The sequence below is a fragment of the Carex rostrata genome, chromosome 1 (assembly GCF_964058835.1).
Source record: "Carex rostrata chromosome 1, lpCarRost1.2, whole genome shotgun sequence".
Taxonomy (NCBI): Eukaryota; Viridiplantae; Streptophyta; class Magnoliopsida; order Poales; family Cyperaceae; genus Carex; species Carex rostrata.
Genome location: NC_135918.1, coordinates 16,833,763 through 16,855,251, shown reverse-complemented (window position 1 = coordinate 16,855,251; position 21,489 = coordinate 16,833,763). Strand labels below are relative to the sequence as shown.

The following is a 21,489-nucleotide window of genomic DNA, read 5'->3' as shown; positions in this document are numbered from 1 at the left end:
ACAGTACAGCATCATCTGTGTAATTGGATGGTCATGATGTGTTGCCAGATGCCACCCATGACTAACAGAAGTTAAAACAGTTTTAACTTTGTTTACCAACATAACACAGATCCTATTGGGTCACACCATATAGGAGCTACTCGGAGAATCTTACTGATTAATTATAAATTGATTATAATTAATATTAAGATGGTTATAATTAATTATACATGATATAATTAAATTATAAATGTCATTTAGAATGACAAGCAGAAACAACGGTTAATTTATAAACGTACACGTTACGTTGTATAAAAGCTACCGAACAATAACCGAAAAGAAATATAATTGTATATGACAATTATATATATTTGATTTGGAATTTTAATTGTTAATTATGGATTTGAATTATGGATTTAAAAGCCCAAAATAATCAAAGCCTTAATTAAAATTAAAAGCCCAAAATCAAAGCCTTTTACTATTCATCCTTAATGGGCCAAGGGCAAAATGGTCTTTTTTACCTTGGTGCCGACTTCCCATGTATTGACATGTGTCATGTGAGGTGGCAAGGGTATTTTGGTCATTTCACATGATAAAAGGATGAGGTGTCAAGGGCTTTTGGTAAATAGATTTGTTTTGAGGGGTATTTTGGTCTTTTGCCAACCTCCTCAAAAGTCTATAAATAGAGGGGTAGGGGTAGAGAGAAAGACTCACTAATTCACGTGTTAATCTGATTACTTCGTTGATCGGTTTTTCCCTCTCTTCCCTGATTTCGGTTATTACGAGATTCGGAAAAATATATTTTTAGATTCTGCGGTATTTCATGTTTTGCTTTATTAGTAAAACGGAATAACTTGCATTCTTAAATATATTTAATCTGTCTCTTTTTTGGTGAATAGTGTTTCTGCAGAATTCCGCGGTTTACGGTATTTCTGGCAGAAGAAGTAAATCGCTCTCCGGTTAGTCCTGGTGGATAACCAATAGAGGTATCACACGTGTGATACTGCGAGTCGATTCCATCCCTGGTGAGGCTCTACTCGCTCGGTCTGCATTCCAACTGAGATTTGGAATCAAGGTATAAATTGTTATATTAATCTATTTAATTTGTAAATAGATTTAATGCTTTAGGAAATCAATTATGGAGTGGATCTGTAAATAGGATTAAACGAATCTTCTTGATTCATTTAATCCGTAGCTTAAGTTAGATGTAAAAATTTTTGTTTTACTCTTTCCGCAGCTTAAGCTAATTAAATGGGTTTGAACCGTTCCTCGAAACCCAACAATAATTACAATATGCAATGTTATTGGCCTTCTCGCATTATGATAAGCACTACTCTGGTGTTGTCTGGATATAAAACAAATTAAAAATTAGTGAAAAATCAATCATGTATAAATTATAAAACATATCATAAGTAATTAAATTAAAAGTTAATATAATTATGAGATATATTATATGCGGGATAAAAGGATATTAAATTTTATAAATTATATTATATGGTTACCGTTAAAATGTGTTGATTTTCCCCATTATCTCAATAAACTAATAATTAAAAAGAACTGAGTTCTTACTAAAACTCAATATATTTTTAGATCATTCTATATTATATTTATTGAGTAAAAATTTGACACTCTATATTTTATTCGATTGCATTCAACAAATAGCATATTTATACAATGTATTATATTTTTTTTTAGAATTCTAATTCACAATGTACTTGTGATAGATAATACATTATGCATGATCGGCATTTTACTATGTTTAATTATTATTTTTTAATAATGATAGCTTTATAAATAAATTGTATCGTTGTTTTGTCCATATATTGTCAATAAATTTGATACTTTTGAATAAAAACCTAGTGTTTATTCTTTTTTAAAGAAATACATTTGATATTTTTACAAAATACATTATATGTTTTATACTTCTATAATTTTAGAGGGGCCTACAACACATGAAATCCCTCGGTAAATTTTGACCAAAAGAATCTCAACCTAATTCGTTCTTTCTGATGCTCCTTGCTCCACTTAATTACTAGTTAATTCTTTCTCTTATATTTTCAAACTTTTAAGTGTATTTGTTGGACTATTAATCTAACATTTGACTAACATGTAAAATGATTGTGTATTATATATTGTTAATTGTATACTCAATTAAAAGTGATTATTTATAATTTATGATTTATTGAACATTAATTGTAGATCTTTAATGTGTAAAACATAAAAGGTAATATTCATTTTAATAATGAATCAAATTGAATAATTATTAAAATTAGACAGTCAAGATATTTTTTTCTCTGGATTAGTGTACAATTTGGGTGCATATTTAAAAAATAATAATTGTGATCGGATCTTCTGTGGCTTAGATTTTTTACTCATAATCGCCTCCTTGGCAAAAAGATGAATCACGCTGGAAATGCTTATATCTGGATTCGTATTATTAAAAAAAAAAAACTTATGAAATCAGATAAATAAAATATCAAAATGTAATAAAAATGTTGTCGTTGATGTCATTTCACTCCTAAAGCAAAATTACTTAGAGAAAATGAAGCTGTATAGCGAAATATCATTTAAAATAAAACTGAATTAGTGAAAACATTGTCAAGAATAACGGTTTTTTTAGAAGTGAAATGGTGTCATTTACATGATTTTGCTATGTTTCGAAAATTTTCATCTTTAATATCATAAGTTTAAAATTATAATTTTTAAATGCTACATATAAAGTATCCGTAAAAAATGTGTGACAAAAGGAGAAACATTTTTTAGGTTACAGAAGATCTCTACTCAGTCATTAAATGAGAATTCAAGTCTTCAATAGTCATTTTCAAAAAAAAAAAAAAACTTAAATGTAAAAAAAAAGGAGAGATAGAATTCAAGTCTTTAAATGTAACCAATTTTTTTTTTAAATTTTTTTTATGTCTACAAGTTTATTTTCTTAATTTTGCTCGATTTATTCTGATTGTCTTTCAATTCTTTTTATATATTTTCGATAATTATTCAAAACATCGATAATAACCTAATTAGCAATATAGATAAATTAAACAAAAAATTTTATTTGTTTTTCGAGTAAATTTTTTTTCTTCCAAATTTCATTCTATCATCTCTCCTTTGTTCTACATATGTCCTCTCTTCAATTTTTCTTTAGGCATCCAACATAGCATCAACTTAGATTAAAACGAGTTTAATTTCCGAGAAAAATAATGATTGCAAATAATGTTTTGTCAACACTAAGAAAAAGATGAATATTAACATTTTATAATCTCCGTCTAAGTCTTAAAATTCAAGACGTGTCTACAAGAAAACTTCTCTTCTCACAATCACATGATAATTACTTCAAATAAAAGTTTAGATAAGAACAAATTATTTTTAAATACAATTATAATTTATTAATTAAAAATTAATATAATAATGAGAATGATATATTATGTGGGAGATAAAAAAGATATTGAATTTAGAAGATTTAATATATGATTAGCGCTCAAATAATATTGATTTTCTCCGATATTTTATTAAACTGATGTTTGAAGAAAATAATATCATTTTGCTAAAACATAATATTTCTATATATTAATTTATTGCAGCCAACAAATAGTATATTTGTAAAATATATTATAGATTTTTTTTTTAATTCTAAAAGGTTTCTTTCTGTAAATTATATCACATATGAACAAAATATGTTGTTGTTCTCGTATTATTCAAATGTAATTTTACATAATAGATAATATAAGAAGTTAATTCACAATATACTTGTGAGAGGCAATATATTATGCATGATTTCATGCAACAAAGTGTGACATGCAACTTTTAATTCATAGTATAATCCACACATTATCATTTTTAATAAAGATAACTATTTTATAAATTGTTTCGTTGTTTGACAGTATATTCTTTTTTCTCATGCCCCAATATATTGATCGTTTTGAACAAAAGCCGATTTTTTTTATTATTTTTAAAGAAATAAATTTGACAGGTTTAGTTGTAGACTAAACAATGAAATAATATCACTTTAAACTTTGATTATTATACCAAACAAGCATTAAATAGACTGATCTAATTAGACATGAGTCTAAAATTAAACTGAGAGCTCCTTTTGTAATAAGTTATTATCAGATTTTTTTTTTGTACTAGATTATTATGAGATTCTTTATTATGCATGAATTATCCTTTTATATTAGAGATATGTTTGATTGTAAAACAAAAATAGTTAGAATAGTCAAATAAAAAATAACTGTAGTTTGTCTTGTTAGAATGATCAAATCTCAAATTTTTAAAAATAACCTATTTTAAAAAGACAAAAAATTTGAATTCTCTATTCTAACTATTATAATCCAACAAAACACCAAATAGACTATTCTGAATAGCTTAATCTCAAAAATAATCTATGACATTCACTTTATTTACTTTATTCGGGTTTCACTTTAATTCATTTCTATTCACTTCACATGCTTCATGCTTCATGATTAATTTTCTGTTTTTTATTTTTATTTTTTATGTTTAAGATGCTAATGTATGGCCTTATTCATATTTTTTGTGATAAAGTATGAAATTGATATAATAATATTGTTTAAAATCTAATTATAAAAGTAAGGATAATTTTAACAATCACCAATTACAATTTTATTATAATAATATTAAGGTATGTCTTAAGTTATCAAGCTCTTGTCAAATAATTAAGAAATAACTTAAATGAAGATATAATTTTAACATCAACCAAATATAAATAATGTAGATTGGTTTTAAGTTGAAATAACCAAGAAATAATGTAGTTTACTATAAGATCTTTGTTTAATGTTCAAACTTAGAAAAAAGATTGAAAACAGAAAAATATCAAATTCCTCAAAATTACAACTTTTAGTCTTCACTTAAACCACAATAAAATTCCTCAAAATTCCAAAGGCTGATCAATACTTGTAATCCTTGACATGGAGGCTCTCCGACACGCCTTCACCACCGGCAGCATCACCGGCGTATGTCCCGAGGGTTGCTGCAGAGTTGGCCTTGCACCGTGCAAGGAAAGCGGCACGTGCCTTCTCCACATTCTCCTCCTTACCGGCCCACGCCTTGAGCGTGCTCTGCTGAAGCGCACGGCCGAATGAGAACGAGAGACTCCACGGCTTCTTTCCCTGCAACTTGTTCATTGCATTCAAATTCAAAGTTGCTTCCTCCTCGCTCTGGCCGCCAGAGAGGAAAACAACAGCTGGTACAGCCGGTGGTACGGTCCTGAGTAGGGCCCTCACGGTGTACTCGGCAATCACCTCGTTGGCCACCTTAGGGGCGTCAGAACCCGGGGTGACCATGTTGGGTTTCAAAAGAGTTCCTTCTAGAAGGACATGGTGGTCATTGAGGGCTTTGTAGCATGCGGCCAAAACAACCTCAGTGACGTAAGCGCAGCGGTCGATGTCGTGGGACCCGTCGACCAGGATCTCAGGCTCAACAATCGGAACTAGGCCATTCTCTTGGCAGATGATGGCGTAGCGAGCAAGGCCATGGGCGTTCAGGTCAATGGAAATCTGAGATGGCTCGTTCGGGCCGATCTTGAGGACGGCACGCCACTTGGCGAAACGGGCACCGGCCGCGTAGTACTTTGCGCAGCGCTTGGCCAGGTCATCATGGCCCTGAGTGGTGGTCTCGCCATCAGTACCGGCAATGGCAATGGTGCCCATGTCGACCTTAATTCCCGGCAAGACGTTGTTCTCCTTCATCACATCAACAAAAAGTTTCCCATCCTTGGTTTTCTGGTAAAGGGTTTCCTCATAGAGGATGATACCACTGATGCATTCCAGAGCACCAGTTGTCAAGAAGAGAAGCTCACGCAAGTTGCGGCGGTTCTCCTCAATGTTCTCTACATTGATGCTCGCAAGGCGCTTGCCGATCGTGCCGGTTGATTCATCGGCTGCTAAGATTCCCTTCCCGGGCATGCCGATGTAAGTTGCATTCTTCTTCAATTCCTCTGTTGTTGGAAGCAAGATGAGATCATCAATAAATGTAGTAAGTAATGTCTATTATGAGATGAAGTAACTGAAATAGAAAAGGTCAATCTATGATACAGTATGTTTTTTACCAGTAGAGGACACATAGGTTCCATGTAAGATGAGGTTAATCAATGAAGTAATTAATGTCTATGTTGAGATGTAGTTGAAATAGAAAAAATCAATCCATGGTACAGTATATTTTTTTACCAGTATAGGACACATAGGTAATATCAATTGATTTTATTATAATAATGATTTTGATTCTGTGCTAATATATACACAGCTATCAAATAAAATATTACCCAGATCAGATCTGGAGCAGCCCAAGTTGTTAAAAGAAAATTACAATTAGAATATAGCAGATGCCCCTTTACCAGTAAAGTCAACAAAAGGGCATAACAGCTGAAAAGGCTGACATGATAATTAAAAAAACATTTTTGTGATATATTATGGCAATAATTCAAACAGCTGACAAATCAATCAACAAGCTACAATTAATAAAAGAGGAATATGCCAACAACAAAAAGGAAAAGAAATATTTGCTCCATATGTCATGATTTGAAAATTAAATACTACAACAGTATAATTAGGTAACTGATAGTAGGTTAAATTCTGTATAAAGCCAACATAAGGATCACAAGTGGAAAATTTGATTTAATTGTTTTATTAAAGGGAGAATCTTTTATTAAAGATTCGTTACAAAACTTCCAAAACTTAGAATTTAATAATGAGCCCAAAAAGGCAGGAGAAAAGAAAGAGATATATAAATTCCAAATACCCAATAAGTCCCATTCCCATATAAATTTTTGCCACTGGTATAAAAACATATTAACAGATATAAAGTTGAAAATTTCAATATTTTGACATGGTGATGACAAAATCTACACCAAAAACAACTATACTTGTAGAGATTCTTTTTCAAGAAAATTTGTTAAAGATCACAAATAATGATAATACAATATTAAATTTAATTATCAGAACACAAAGAGATTATTTTAGACTTGGTAGCTAATACAAAAATTAGAAACAATATTTTGTAGATTATTATTCTAAATGATAAAAAAAAATCACAAAATATAATAATTTACAAAACTAAGAGAAGAAAAGAAATGAAAAATAATATAAAAATTGGGTTACCAGCATATTTGCCACAGTAAGCAGACATTTTGATGGAGAGGTTTTTGAAGTCTAAAGAGAGAGAATGAATGAAAATTGAGACTTGGAGAAAGAAGAAATTAAATGAGAGGAATGAATGAATGAATAAAGGGTTTTAGGGGTTTATATAAATTGTTAATTTGGAAACATTTCATGAGGTGGGTCCCATGGAGGAAACATGCTCGTTCTTCTCTTCCAATTAAATTTTGTTAATCATTCTAACAAATGAGAAATTGTGCTTTCCTTGCTTAAAATAATTCATGTTAATTTTTATTACAATAATAATTTCAATTATTGTATATAATTTTGACGAATTTGTATTGTAAGAGCATTTATATTTGATTTTTTATTCTAATTTTTAATTTAACATAGATAGAAATTTTCTTTTTTCAATTTTTGAGATACATGAGAATTTTAGAATTAGTGAATTTTCTAAAAAATAAAACACTTTGTAATTTTCACGTTAACAAAATTGTGAATTCTCTTTCGTCAATGGTTAATTGCTAATTCTACATTGAGAATAATTTAAAATATACAGTTGTAAGTTGAAAGCACTACGTCCTTCAAAAAAATTGAAAGCACTACAAGTTAAGAACAAAATATTTTTGAATGAAGGACAAAACTGTCATTTTAAATTTTTATTAGTATTAACCTTTATTTAAGTGATTTAAGTAAGAACGAACTTACTAATAAAATAAGTGAGTTTAGATGGGAAAATAATAACAATATGTGATTAATGATTTTAAACACATAAAATAAAAATCTTAGAGTATCTTAATATGTGATTAAAAAAGCTCTTGAATTGATTAATTGGAGGAACAACATCCAACAATGATATGAAGCTTCTCTAGGTCAAAATTCAAAGTCCAAGGAAAAAATGAAAAGAAGTAGTTGTCGTTAGGGGTGTTCAAACGTTTTGGTTTGTTCAGTTTTTAATTGAACCGGAAAATTTCGGTTTGAATGGATCAGTTTTGGGGTTTATATGAATCAGTTCGGTTGAAATTTTGAATAATTTCGGTTTAAATGAATCGGTTCGGTTTAGACTTCTTAAAACCGACTAAACAGAACAGACTGGTTTATATTGGTTTGACTCTAATTTTATTAGTGTTGTAATGATTTTATTAAACCAAACTGAACTTCAATTGTTGTTTTTGACAATGTATTATTTTCGTTAATAATAGTACCAACAGATTTACTTTAGTTTGAATCAAACAAACTAAAATTTACTTCGGTTTGTTCGGTTCGGTTCTTAATTGGTTGATAGGTTTAATCTGTTCAGTACGGTTCTATTTTTTAAAACTAAAAATTTTTTAGTCTGGTCATTTTATTTCGATTTGAACTGAACTGACCGTTTGAATAGATGTGCTATGCCAAAGGTGGGATGGTGTACCGTACCCGGTATTATTAGCAAAAATGTGGTTGGCTATGTTCATCAAATGCTATATATGAAAAATGTTGGGTCCGTTGCTTTGCCTTTTTAAGATTTTCCCTTTTTCTAGATTCAACGCACAACATTTTGCTAGGGATATTATTTCGTATTATATTTGAATTACATGAAAGCGAAACTTGTAATTGTTTAAGTCTCTACCAACCATATCAAATAGAGAAGGTCCAAATTATTACAAGGGATCATTTTATAGGCTTGTGTACATATCACACAAGTATAAAGTATTTTGCACAGATAGACAGAGACTGCTCATTTTTTTTCTCAATTGAAGACTTGAATTCTCTTTTAAAAACTGGGTAGAGATCTTTTGTAACAAAAAAATAATTATTTTCTCTGGAAGATTTTGTCAACAAGCTGGCCGGGCGGATCCATAATTTTCATCGGGGGACAAAAAAATATTGAATCAGATTTAAATAGTTAATTGAATTTAAATTTATTAACTAATTAGGTACTCGAAAAAATAAATATTTTGACTTATACTTTCCAACACTCTGACTTGTAATTTCTGATTTTCTAACCTATAATTCTAATTACCAATTGTAGTTCAAGAAATTTATTTTAATTTTAACCCTAAATTTAACCCGAATTACAAATCAAACATCCAGAGGGATTTAAATTTTTTTCAAAAAAATTTAAAGTCAATCAAAATGTCTAGACTTCCACTAAAACTCGAAATCCAGAGAAGGCAGTTGCCACACCTCCTTCCCCGAATTCGATATTTTTATATGTAGCATTCTATATATAAAAAAAAAATATGGCATTATTACATATTAAAAATCTCTAGGTCCATCGCAATTGCTATCAATAACAGTATTTCATTGTGTTGGTTCAGTATCACTCAGTGTCGGCCACAGAAGATCCGGGCTCTGTTAGACGAATTATTGAGGTGGTCAACGGGTCTGACTTCTTAGAATCCTCCAATCTAAATTCCTGACCACAATTTCAGAAGAAAAAAAATATTTTGACCTTTATTTTTTATTTATAATTGTTGTGACGAGAGAAGAATATTAAATTATTAATAGATTGAAAGAGAAACTACAGATAAAATAAATAAAAAAATGTATAGCGTCATGGAAAAAATATTCTATGATATATATTTGAAAATAAGATTTCTTGACAGCATGCATCAAGCATCATGCGGTATTTGGATATTTATTTGAAAATAAGATTGAAAGAATTCAAAAATAAGAGAGAAAAAGGAGCAGGAGAAAGAGAATGATATAGGTTGAGATTCCTTTGATCAAAATAGTACAGAGTGTTCTAAAATTCCGAAATTTTTATTTATACCATATTTAAAAAATAAACAAAAAAAATGTTTTGGGGATATCGAAAAATACCAGGATCTTTAAGCCAATCTGCAGCTCTATTCTTGAGAGGCCACAGATTGACTTGGCGACCCCCTAAAAACTAAAAATATACATTGTAATATTAAATATATTTAGGTTTTTGAGGGGCTTCCAAACTAATATGCACCTCTCCCGGACAACAGATTGGCTTGGAAGCCCCGGTATTTTTTGAAATCTCCATAATTGAGGTGTTTTGGTTTATTTTTTAATTTTGAATATGATATAAATACAAATTTCGGTCTAAAATTATAGGAAAAAAACATAAAAAAAATAACTTCAAACAAATGTCAAATGTAATTCCTTAAAAAAAATGAAGATTCGGCTTTCATATCAAATTTATTGAACATGAAAAAACGAAACATATATAACAACAAAACAATTTATAATATAGTTATCGTTATTAAAAAAATATTAAAATTAGTAACATGCATATTATACAACCAATCCAAAGTCAAACAAGTTCCGTTACGCTTTATGAGATAGGATCATGCATAATGTATTATCTCTCACAAGTAAATCGTGAATTATAATACATTCTATAAATATGCTATTTGTTGGAAGTAATCAAATAAAATATAGATTGTCCAACTTTACCAAAATAAAATAAAATAAAATATAAAATGATCTAATAGATTGAGTTTTAGTAAGAACTTAGTTATTTTTAAACATTAATTTGTTAAGATAACAGAGAAAATCAACACCATTCTATAATATATTTTATAAAATTTAATTTATTAAATATATTCTTGTATGGAACTAAAATTAAAAAGGGGCAACTCCAAGGTTTAAAAAGATTTCAGCTTGTGTAGAGAACATCGAAGGAGGCTTTGAAAGGGTTGATCAAGTGAAGGTGTAGTTAATGGAGAATGTAATGGCAAGACAAATAGTAAATATGCTAATATCAGACGAAGGAAAAACTGGTTTTGATGCGAATCCAGGAGCTGCCAAGGAGACCAGGATATATCCACTCAGCATAATATAATATCATCGTAATTATATTAATTTTTAAATTAATTACTTATCATTACATCTTTTTCATTAGCAGTAAACATTTTTTTAAACCTTTTTTTAAATCTTTCGATTGATTTTATTTAAACTCTCTTATTTTCAGTTTTTGAATCAAATAAGAAGAAAAAATAAGTAAAATTTTTTAACTTGTTATTCATTTCTAAAGATTTTGTTACATGAAATTATGTAGTTAATTTGTATGTATTATTTAATTAATTAATTAATAAACATTCTTTCTAACTATCTAGTTTGATTGGAAATCTTTATAACTTATATATTTAAGTCCTTTTTTAAGTAATTATTTTGCCTAGCTTACGTTAAATTAATGAATCCTATATTTTCCAAAATTCTATCTTGTAACTTTTAAATTTGTTTAATATTCAGTTAACACTAAAGCAAAACTAGAACCGTTAAAAATCCCGTTAAGAAAACAACAACATAACATATTGTAACCGTACATATTTTTCAATGAAATAATAAAACGAATTGAACAAAATCATCAAGGTCATAATAATTATAATAATATTTATTGTAACTATTAATTTCATCCAGCAACCACACACACAATTGGTACTGTTATCCGTGCCGAACAGTACTTATAATTTTTCTAAAAATATCAAACCACTAAAGTTAGTTTGGTAAATTTTTATTTTTTATTTATAGTTTATAAAAAAATTCTGAACCAAATGGGGTCAATTGATGCCATACTTTTTCAAAAACAAGTTATCACTATATAATTTTATTATATATTTCATAGTAAATTGCTATAGGTATCATAAATTAATTTTCATATTTTTTTATGAAGATTTATATGTTTGATTCTCATTCTTTTTCAAGGAAAAAAATGACTATTGTACAATGTGTAGAACTTAAATTATTGAAATTTTTCTACTTGAAGTATGTACATGTTGAAAAACTTGTACAATGAAGATAATAAGATAAGTAAAAGAAGTTCGTAAAATAATATCTTTTTTGAATGATAAAAAACTTTATAATGAAATAAGATAAGTTTTACGAACATTTCTACATTTCCAAAAAAAAAATATATCACTTTTTAAGTGTTTCTTAAAATTTTATACAAATTAAACACATTTATGTTCGATGTGGAAAGAAGAACTAAACATATGCATTTTATTAAGAAAAACGAGAGAACATAAATATAGTTATATATAATATAGATATTAAAAAAAGGTAATGTGACATGATCAGTATTTACAAAATTAAACTCTTATTTTGTATCAATAATTTTGATTTTATTTTAATGCATTAAAATATTCTTTTTATTTCTTTAATGATTGGCTTTTTTTAAAATTAAGCAAAAAATCTATAAATTTGATAACAAGCAAATAGGTTATTTCAACGGTTTAAATTTGTTGTTAATTAATCTGATAAGTTTTGAAATTAAATTCACTGAAAACTTAACATGTTTAAGAACACTCAAGTTCTACTCAATTTAAGAACACCATTGGTATAAGATACATTCTATGTTATATATATATATATATAGAGAGAGACTAATGTGCATTCGTATGCATATGGTCTGATATGCATATAGTCTAAATTTGAAATTTAAAAATCCAAAATGTCGATTCGAACCGTTCATTTTGTTCTCCGTATTAATATGTGCTTGGAGACCAAATTTTACATTTTCCTGAATTTTTTTACTATTTATTAAGCCACTTTGAAAATTGTTGATCCAACAGTGGCTTAACAAAACAGTAAAATCAACAGCCACCGTTGAATCAGCAATTTCCAAAGTGGCTTAATAAATAGTAAAAAAAAATTCAGAAAAATGTAAAATTTGGTCTCCTCCAAGCACATATTAATATGGAGAACAAAATTAACGGTTCGGATCGATGTTTTGAATTTTGAAATTTTAAATTTGGACCGTATGCATATCAGATGATATGCATACGAATGCACATTAGTCACTCTTTCTCTCTCTATATATATTTTGTAGAATTTTACAAGGGTCTACTATATATATGAATCCCTTTGTACTATTTTGGAAATTTTGACCAAAGGAATCTCAACTTATTATCGCATATGTTTGAATTCTTTGAGTCATATTTTCAAACTCTTAAGGGTATTTGCATAAAATATTAAAAAAAAAACCTCATGAAGAACGCTACCAAAAACCGCGATACATATTTCCCCTTGGATTAGTGTACAATTTGCGTGCAATATATTTAAATTTAGAAAGTAATAAAGGCCACAGTTATTATTTTCTTTTAGGAATTGCGGTCAGAATTATTTTGGAATTGGATTGGAGGATTCCAAGGAAGTCATACCCGTTGACCACCTCCTCAATTCGTTTAACAGAGTTCGGATCTTCTGTGGCCACCTTGTTGTAATGAAATTTGTATTGTGCGCTGTAGCTCAAATTTTGAGTTACCGCTGGAAATCTATCTTCTGATTTAAATTGTCATAAATATTAACGAAATTGTTTGTACATTTTCAAATTCGTTTGGATTAATTCAAATTTTATGCTTCCTTGTAATGTTTAATAACATAAATTTTATTTTTGCATTTAGAATGCTATAGAAAATTGGTAGGAAATTCGCAATTCTGAACCATTAACGTGCAGGTCGAGTTTAGCTCCAGAGTGATCGATCAGAAGTAGGATTAATCTGATCCATGTCTAAAATGAATGAGCCTCTTTAATAATCTTGTAAATTCTAATTGGATAGTTATCTAAATTCAAATGGTGCGTTAATGCGGAGGATAAGAATTCAGAAATTTGTGGGGCTTTCTTGTCAGAATCTTTGGCAAATTGAGACTACTTTTTTTCCGTTACAAAAGATCTCTACTTAGTCTTTAAATGAGAATTCAAGTCTTCAATAGGCATCTTCAAAAGGAGGACAAAATAAAATTTAATAAGTAAAAAACAGAGAATTCAAGTCAAATTTGTACCACCATTTATGTTTAAAAAAAAATGATAAGTCTCTGTCTATCACTGTCCAAAAATACTTTATATGAGAATTATTTCAACGTTTGTGATATGTACACAAACTTATTATAATCAATTGATTATAATAATTAAATTTCTTTATAATTATTGGACCTTCCAGCAAAAGCTCCAAAAAATTAATGTTTCGCTTTCATATAATTCAAATATAATACCAAGTAATATCTCTAGAAAAATGTTGTTCTTTGAATCTAGAAAACATCTTTAGAGACAAAACAACGGAGCCAACATTTTTCATAGTATTTATATTTTATGCATGTTTGAGACTAGGTCTACAAAATTTGTTACCTTTGCAATTTAACATATAGCCATTTTTTTTAATCTGTAGCATTTAAAAATAAATAAAGATGTATTAAAACAAGAAATATTTTCATTTTGAACCAAAAAAGTTTTAGAGGAAGACAATTGTAGCGTTTCGGACATGACGAAACACTGACAATGACAATGTTTCGCCATATTATAACATTTTGAAATACAATTTTACAAGTATTTCACAGGCAATATGCGAAACGCTAGCATGGTTAGCGTTTTGCTACCGTTTTACCTCATTTCGTCTCGTTTCGGATTTCTGTCCTGAATGAAAATATTTCTAATTTGATGGCACAATTTTAAATTTTTTTTCTTGGAAAATGTTACAGATAAAATATATTAATTCATCTAACAAAAATATAACAATCATTATTAATATACAAAATACACTTAATTATTAAAAACGTTTGCACCAACCCACTTTTATCATAGCACACTATTTCTTTTTTTTCTTCAACTTTGAATTTTGACCTAGAGAAGCTTCATTGTTGGATACTGTTCCTCAAATCATTCAATTCTAGTCTTCTAGAACCTTTTTAATCACATTCTAAAGCAACTTTTTCTCTGTGTGCAATCTTCAAAACCATTCATCATGTGATTTGATGGAGCTATTAAATGATAAAGTGGTAATTAACCTTTTCAAAGACAAAAAAAAAATACCATTCAAATAAATTAAATGATCCATTAAAATGGATGATAATATCCTTTTGTTGTTTAATTTTATTAGTAGTTTATCCCTTTGTTAATTATTTTTTTCAATTTAGCGCTAGGTCAGATCCTATGAAAATAAAATGATTATTGAAGTCATTAAATATGAACAATAAATAAATATATATAATCTTATTTAATTTTATTTTTGTTGAAAGAGGCATCAATATTTTAGAAAGGTATCAAGATAATGATTTTAGGTACAAATTAATTAAAGAAAAAAAGGTAATGCATTAATTACATTCCAAATGCCTTTTTATAAATGCCACATGGAATCATGTGAAGTCTGATGGTTTGCATCATTACAAATGCAACGATCTGTGTAGCGGATCATTACATAGATTTTAAAATAATTTGACATAAATTTTTAATTAATGAGAAAACACAATAATTTTGACAAGTATAAATTCTGTTTAAATTTAAATTTTATGATGATTCATAATCCATAATTTTAATTAATGATTCATAATCGCTTAAGAGAATCATTGTAGTGGATCTGAGACAAAATTTCCTAAAATTAATTACAAATTAACTTAAAACGTTTTCATTACTAAAATTAATTAGAAATATCACGTTAAAATTAGAAATTATAATTGAAAGTTTAATATAGAATTATCAATTAACAATCAGCGAATGAAAATCCATAATTTTTGTCAGTGATTAATTTTAAAGAAATTTACTAATTATGAAATTCTCACATATTTCATAAATTGAAAATAACTATCATGCTGAATTAAAAATTAGAATAAAAAATTCCAATAATGATTCAAATTATGAAAGAAAATAATATGAATTATTTTAAGTAAGAGAAGCACAAATTGTCATTTGCTAGAATGATTAACAAAATTTAATGAGAAAAGAAGAACAAGCACGTTTCCTCCATGGGACCCACCTCATGAAATGTTTCCAAAGTCCAAATTATTTTTATATATACCCCTAAAACCCTTGATTCATTCATTCATCTCTCTCATTTCACATTTCTTCTTCTCCAAGCTCTCATTTTTCATTCATTCTCTCTCTTTAGATTTCAAAAACCATTCTCCATCAAAATGTCTGCTTACTGTGGCAAATATGCTGGTACAGTTCAAACACCCCATTTTTATATTATTTTTTATTTCTTTTGTTCTCTTAGTTTTGTAAATGATTCTATTTTGTGATTTTTTTAGCATTTAGGATAATAATCTAGATACCAAGTGTAAAATGATCTCTGTGTTCTACTAATCAGTAGGGAATGGTGTAGTTTGGAGATCTTTAACAAAAATCTCTATAAGTAGTAGTTGTTTTTGTGTAGATTTTGTCATTATCATGTCAAAATTTTAAAATTTTCAAGTTTATATCTGTTACTTTGTTATCATACCAGTACTGACAAAAATTTATACGAGATCTATTGGGTATTTGGAATTTATTGATTTATTCATTTAATTCTATAGTTTCGGAAAAAAAATTGTACCGAATCTTTGGAAAAGTTTCTCCCTTTAATAAAAAAATTAAACCAGATTTTCAACTTTTGATCCTTATGTTGGCTTTATACAGAATTTAACCTACTATCATTTACCTAATAATACTGTTGTAGTATTTAATTTTCAAATCATGACATATGGAGCAAATATTTCTTTTCCTTTTTGTTGTTGGCATATTCCTCTTTTATTAATTGTAGCTTGTTGATTGATTTGTCAGCTGTTTGAATTATTCCCATAATTTATCACAAAATTATTTTTTTAATTATCATGTCAGCTTTTTCAGCTGTTATGCACTTTTGTTGACTTTACTGGTAAAGGGACATTTGCTGTTTTCTAATTAAATTTTTTAACAACTTGGGCGGCTCCAGATCTGATCTGGGTAATATTTTATTTGATAGCTATGTATATATTATCACAGAATCAAAATCATTATTAAAATAAAATCAAATTGATATTACCTATGCGTCCTATACTGGTAAAAAAAATATGCTGTATCATGGATTGATTTTTTCTATTTCAACTACATCTCAACACAGACATTAATTACTTCATTGATTAACCTAATCTTATATGGAACCTTTGTGTCCTATACTGGTAAAAAATATACTGTATCATAGATTGACCTTTTCTATTTCAATTACTTCATCTCATAATAGACATTAATTACTGCATTTATTGATGATCTCATCTTGGTTCCAACTACAGAGGAATTGAAGAAGAATGCAACTTACATCGGCACACCCGGGAAAGGAATCTTGGCAGCCGACGAGTCGACTGGCACGATCGGCAAGCGGTTAGCGAGCATCAATGTAGAGAACATTGAAGAGAACCGCCGCAGCTTGCGTGAGCTTCTCTTTTTGACACCTGGTGCCCTTGAATGCATCAGTGGCATCATCCTCTACGAGGAGACCCTTTACCAGAAAACCAAGGATGGGAAACTTTTTGTTGATGTGATGAAGGAGAACAACGTCTTGCCGGGAATTAAGGTTGACATGGGCACCATTGCGATCGCCGGTACCAATGGCGAGACCACCACTCAGGTATTTAGATTATATCTTCTCTTTATTGTTGTGGGTTTGGATTGTGCTTGGGGCTGGTTTGTTGAAATTTGTATCCTCTTTAGTACTACATAGATACCATTCACTGTTCTGTAGTGTGAGATAATTCGGACAGTTCTTTTAAGTTTACACGAATCTCAAAGCACAAATAATACTGCCCTTGTGCTATTCCGAATAGGCACCGTTTTTGAGTTAATATCAAACTGTAAAGTAGTAGGCCCCACCGTGCGGCACTAAACTAATTTATACGTGTCCGGTGTCCGGTTTGTTGTAGCCTTGTAGGTAGGGGTGTTCAAATCAGTCGGTTCGGTTAAACTTTTATTTGGTTTTTTAGAAGTGTAACTAAACCAATCGAAATAAACTTGTCAACCGAATAACAATAGAACCAAAAATCCAAAGTAAATTTCAATTTGATCCGAATCCAATGAACAGCCCTAGTTAGCCTGTACAAAGGCAATTCTAAATAAAATTAAAGACTGTAACTACAACCTTTGTATTGATCATGAGCAGGAGAAAAAAAAAAACTTATGTTATCACCAAGTGGTGTAGCAAATATCAATTTTATATTTTCATTATTTTTTTTTTTTCCCAAAAGTGAACCAAAGAAAGGCCATCAATAATTCCTAAGCAGATATACGTGGTACCCAATTGAACAAATTATTAATTATATTGTTCTACTTGCAGGGTCATGATGACCTGGCCAAGCGCTGTGCGAAGTACTACGCGGCCGGTGCCCGTTTCGCCAAGTGGCGTGCTGTCCTCAAGATCGGCCCGAACGAGCCATCTCAGCTTTCCATTGACCTAAACGCCCATGGCCTCGCTCGCTACGCCATCATCTGCCAAGAGAATGGCCTTGTCCCAATTGTCGAGCCAGAGATCCTGGTCGACGGGTCCCACGACATCGACCGCTGCGCTTATGTCACGGAGGTTGTTTTGGCTGCATGCTACAAGGCCCTCAATGACCACCATGTCCTTCTTGAAGGAACTCTTTTGAAACCCAACATGGTCACCCCCGGCTCTGACGCCCCTAAGGTGGCCAACGAGGTGATTGCCGAGTACACCGTGAGGGCCCTACTCAGGACCGTACCACCGGCCGTACCGGCTGTTGTTTTCCTCTCTGGCGGTCAAAGCGAGGAGGAAGCAACTTTGAATTTGAATGCAATGAACAATTTGCAGGGAAAGAAGCCGTGGAGTCTCTCGTTCTCATTCGGTCGTGCGCTTCAGCAGAGCACGCTCAAGGCATGGGCCGGTAAGGAGGAGAATGTGGAGAAGGCACGTGCCGCCTTCCTTGCACGGTGCAAGGCCAACTCTGCAGCAACCCTCGGGACTTACACCGGTGATGCTGCCGGTGGTGAAGGCGTGTCGGAGAGCCTCCACGTCAAGGATTACAAGTATTGATCGGCATTTGAAATTTTGATGAATTTTAATGTGTTTTTTTTTAAGTAAAGAGTTGTAATTTTCTTTTTCTCCATCAAAGATGACATTATTTTGTGTTTGATTTTTTTTTTTTTTTAATAAGAGAATGAGAATTCTACTATAATTGGTCATCTCGTTATTATTTAATTGCTTTTTTGTTTTATTTTTTAAGTAGAAATCTTAATTTATTGCTGTTCAAAGTCATGTACCAGTAAACATATTTAATGCAACAAAATCAGAACAGCTAATTAGAAAATTAAAACAATTGGAAAGTTACAAGTTTGACATCTGCTAAAATGCTGATATTTTTGAAGTGTTTGGTAAATAGTTTTTTGCTTTTTGAAAACATTGTAGTTTTTACTTCTGTTAGTAATAAATTGTGTTGACAGTTCTAATCTTTATTGGGCCTCTGATCGGCCCACCAATGGATTCGGCCGAGCCCATTAAGCAACAAAAGAGAAAGAAACAGCTCCTCTCTAGCGACTCTCACTCCGTCGAAAAAAAGAAAGAAAAATGAAAACAATGGTTTCCCATCTTCTAAGAAGAGCAATCTACTCCTCTTTATTCTCTCCTCCCCAATGCCATTACCACCATCTCCTCCGCTCTCCTCTTTCAACCCAAACCCAGCCCAAGGAGTTGCCTTTTATTGCCGATTATCTCATCTCCTCCTTCGGCTTCTCTCTCGATCGAGCGCTCAAGGCCTCCGCAGACAGTCATCTTACGGCGATCAAGTCCACGGCACGGCCTGAAGCAGTGGTAAAGTTCCTAACTGACACTGGCTTATCCCATTCTCAGATCAAATCTGTTGTTTCGCACCAATTCTTCTGGGATCCAATGTGGATAAGACCCTGAAACCAAAGGTGCGTCAAATGATGGAAGAGGGGATCCCTCGAGAAGTACTGGTTCAATTGATCCGATGCAACCCGGCTGCACTTCATTTGAAAGACACCCCTGCGCGCCTCTTGTTTTGGAGGGATTTTGTCGGGAACAATGACAAGGTTTTGTTGAAGATTATTTCAAGGAATCCTTTCCTAATCGCATTGCACATTGAGAATCATATTCTTCCTAGATTAAATTTACTCAAAGAATATGGATTGTCGAATAGACATATGGTTTTATTGTTTGCTAGAAGAAGCTGCTGTAGCTGTAACCTGGTTTCTATAAGGAAGATACTTGATCTAATTGAGGAGCTGGGGATTCCGAGGGGATCCAGGATGTTTCTATGTGGTTTAGGAGCTATTGGTAATTTGACCATAGGTAAAATTAAAAGCAATACAGAGTTCTTCAAGAACACATATGGCTGGTCACAGGAAGAGGTTTGTGCTGCCTTCCAGAAGTGCCCTAATATACTCACATTATCAGAGGAGAATGTGAGGTCGACTATGAACTTTCTTATGAGTAAAGCTGGGTTTGAGGCAAGGAGCATAGCTTCAAAAGCGCGGATACTCGGGTGTAGCTTACAAAAGGTATTGATCCCGAGGTATGCTGTACTGAGTACACTGCAAAGCAAGGGACTGATGAAAAAGTGCAGTTTTTTCAGTGCTTGTTTGGCTTCTGAAAGGCGCTTCCGCGAGATCTATGTGATGCCGTATGAGAAGGATGTGCCTGGGCTCGGTGAAGCTTATGCTGCTGCTTATGGTGGGAAAGTGCAGGTCTGACTATTGTTCTTCCAGGGAAGAAATTATGTGTATCAGTTTACAGTTGTAAATTTGGTAACAGCTGATACTAAACTAGCTAGGCTTCTATTATTTTGTAATTTTAGTTTTTGTTGAATTATTTTTCTAGTCATTAGAAGCTTGTACCTTTTTTTTTTAAGTGAATAAAAACGCAGCAACGGTTGCTGGTAAAAGGCTACTCTTGATAGCTGCTGCGTACAGTACTCAAAACCGGTATCTAAACTACCTAGTTCCTAATATCTGTTTAATACAATTAATTAAACAAAGCTACTCGGTGTCCAAACTACCCGGTACCTGACATCAAAATGTCTGCTTACTGCGGCATATATGCTGGTATAGTTTCAAACATCCCGCTTTTATTCTTTTATTTTTCATTTCTTTTGTTCTCTTAGTTTTGTAAATTATTCTATTTTGTGATTTTTTTTAGCATTTAGAAGGATAATGTCAAGAAACAGCAATATGAAACTATGTTAGTATGTTGTTTGAAAATTTTCAATTATCATCATCATGTCAAAATTTTGAATTTCTCCAGTTTATATCTGTTTATTTGTTATCATACCAGTGGCAAACATTTATATGGGATCTATTTGGTATTTGGAACTTATTTCTCTTTCTTCTCCTGTCTTTTGGGCTCATAATTAAATTCTATGTTTTGGAATTTTTTTGTACTGAATCTTTACGAAATTATTCTCCCTTTAATTCCACTTTTGATCCTTATTTTGGCTACATATAGAGTTTAACGTACTATTAGTTACCTAACAATACTGTTTTCATATCTAATTTTCAAATTATGAAATAATGGAGCAGATATTTATTCTGATTTTTTTTTTGTCATATTCCTCTTTTTCTTTTTCTAATTGTAATTGTTAATTGATTTGTCAGCAGTTGCAATTATTGCCATAATTTATCACAAAATTATTTTTTAAATTATCATGTCAGCTTTTTCAGCTGTTATGCTTTTTTGTTGACTTTACTGGTAAAGGGATGTGC

General features: G+C 30.7%; 3 protein-coding genes across 3 annotated transcripts; 2 read left to right on the top strand and 1 right to left on the bottom strand.

Moving 5' to 3' along the window:
- Nucleotides 1–4,800: 4,800 nt before the first annotated feature.
- On the bottom strand, nucleotides 4,801–7,199 carry LOC144561424 (fructose-bisphosphate aldolase 1, cytoplasmic-like). Its single transcript, XM_078310389.1, has 2 exons — nucleotides 7,086–7,199; nucleotides 4,801–5,926 (listed from the first exon to the last, which is right to left on the bottom strand). The coding sequence occupies exons 1-2, from the start codon at nucleotides 7,111–7,113 to the stop codon at nucleotides 4,878–4,880; spliced, it is 1,077 nt and encodes a 358-aa protein (XP_078166515.1). The 5' UTR covers nucleotides 7,114–7,199; the 3' UTR covers nucleotides 4,801–4,877.
- Nucleotides 7,200–15,822: 8,623 nt separating this feature from the next.
- LOC144561416 (fructose-bisphosphate aldolase 1, cytoplasmic-like) lies at nucleotides 15,823–18,958 on the top strand. The gene is made up of 3 exons (XM_078310382.1): nucleotides 15,823–15,966; nucleotides 17,055–17,389; nucleotides 18,092–18,958. The coding sequence occupies exons 1-3, from the start codon at nucleotides 15,939–15,941 to the stop codon at nucleotides 18,803–18,805; spliced, it is 1,077 nt and encodes a 358-aa protein (XP_078166508.1). The 5' UTR covers nucleotides 15,823–15,938; the 3' UTR covers nucleotides 18,806–18,958.
- Nucleotides 18,959–19,695: 737 nt separating this feature from the next.
- Nucleotides 19,696–20,481, top strand: LOC144567414 (transcription termination factor MTERF15, mitochondrial-like). Its single transcript, XM_078317583.1, has one exon. It carries the CDS (start codon nucleotides 19,696–19,698, stop codon nucleotides 20,479–20,481), a length of 786 nt encoding a protein of 261 aa, XP_078173709.1.
- Nucleotides 20,482–21,489: the final 1,008 nt, after the last annotated feature.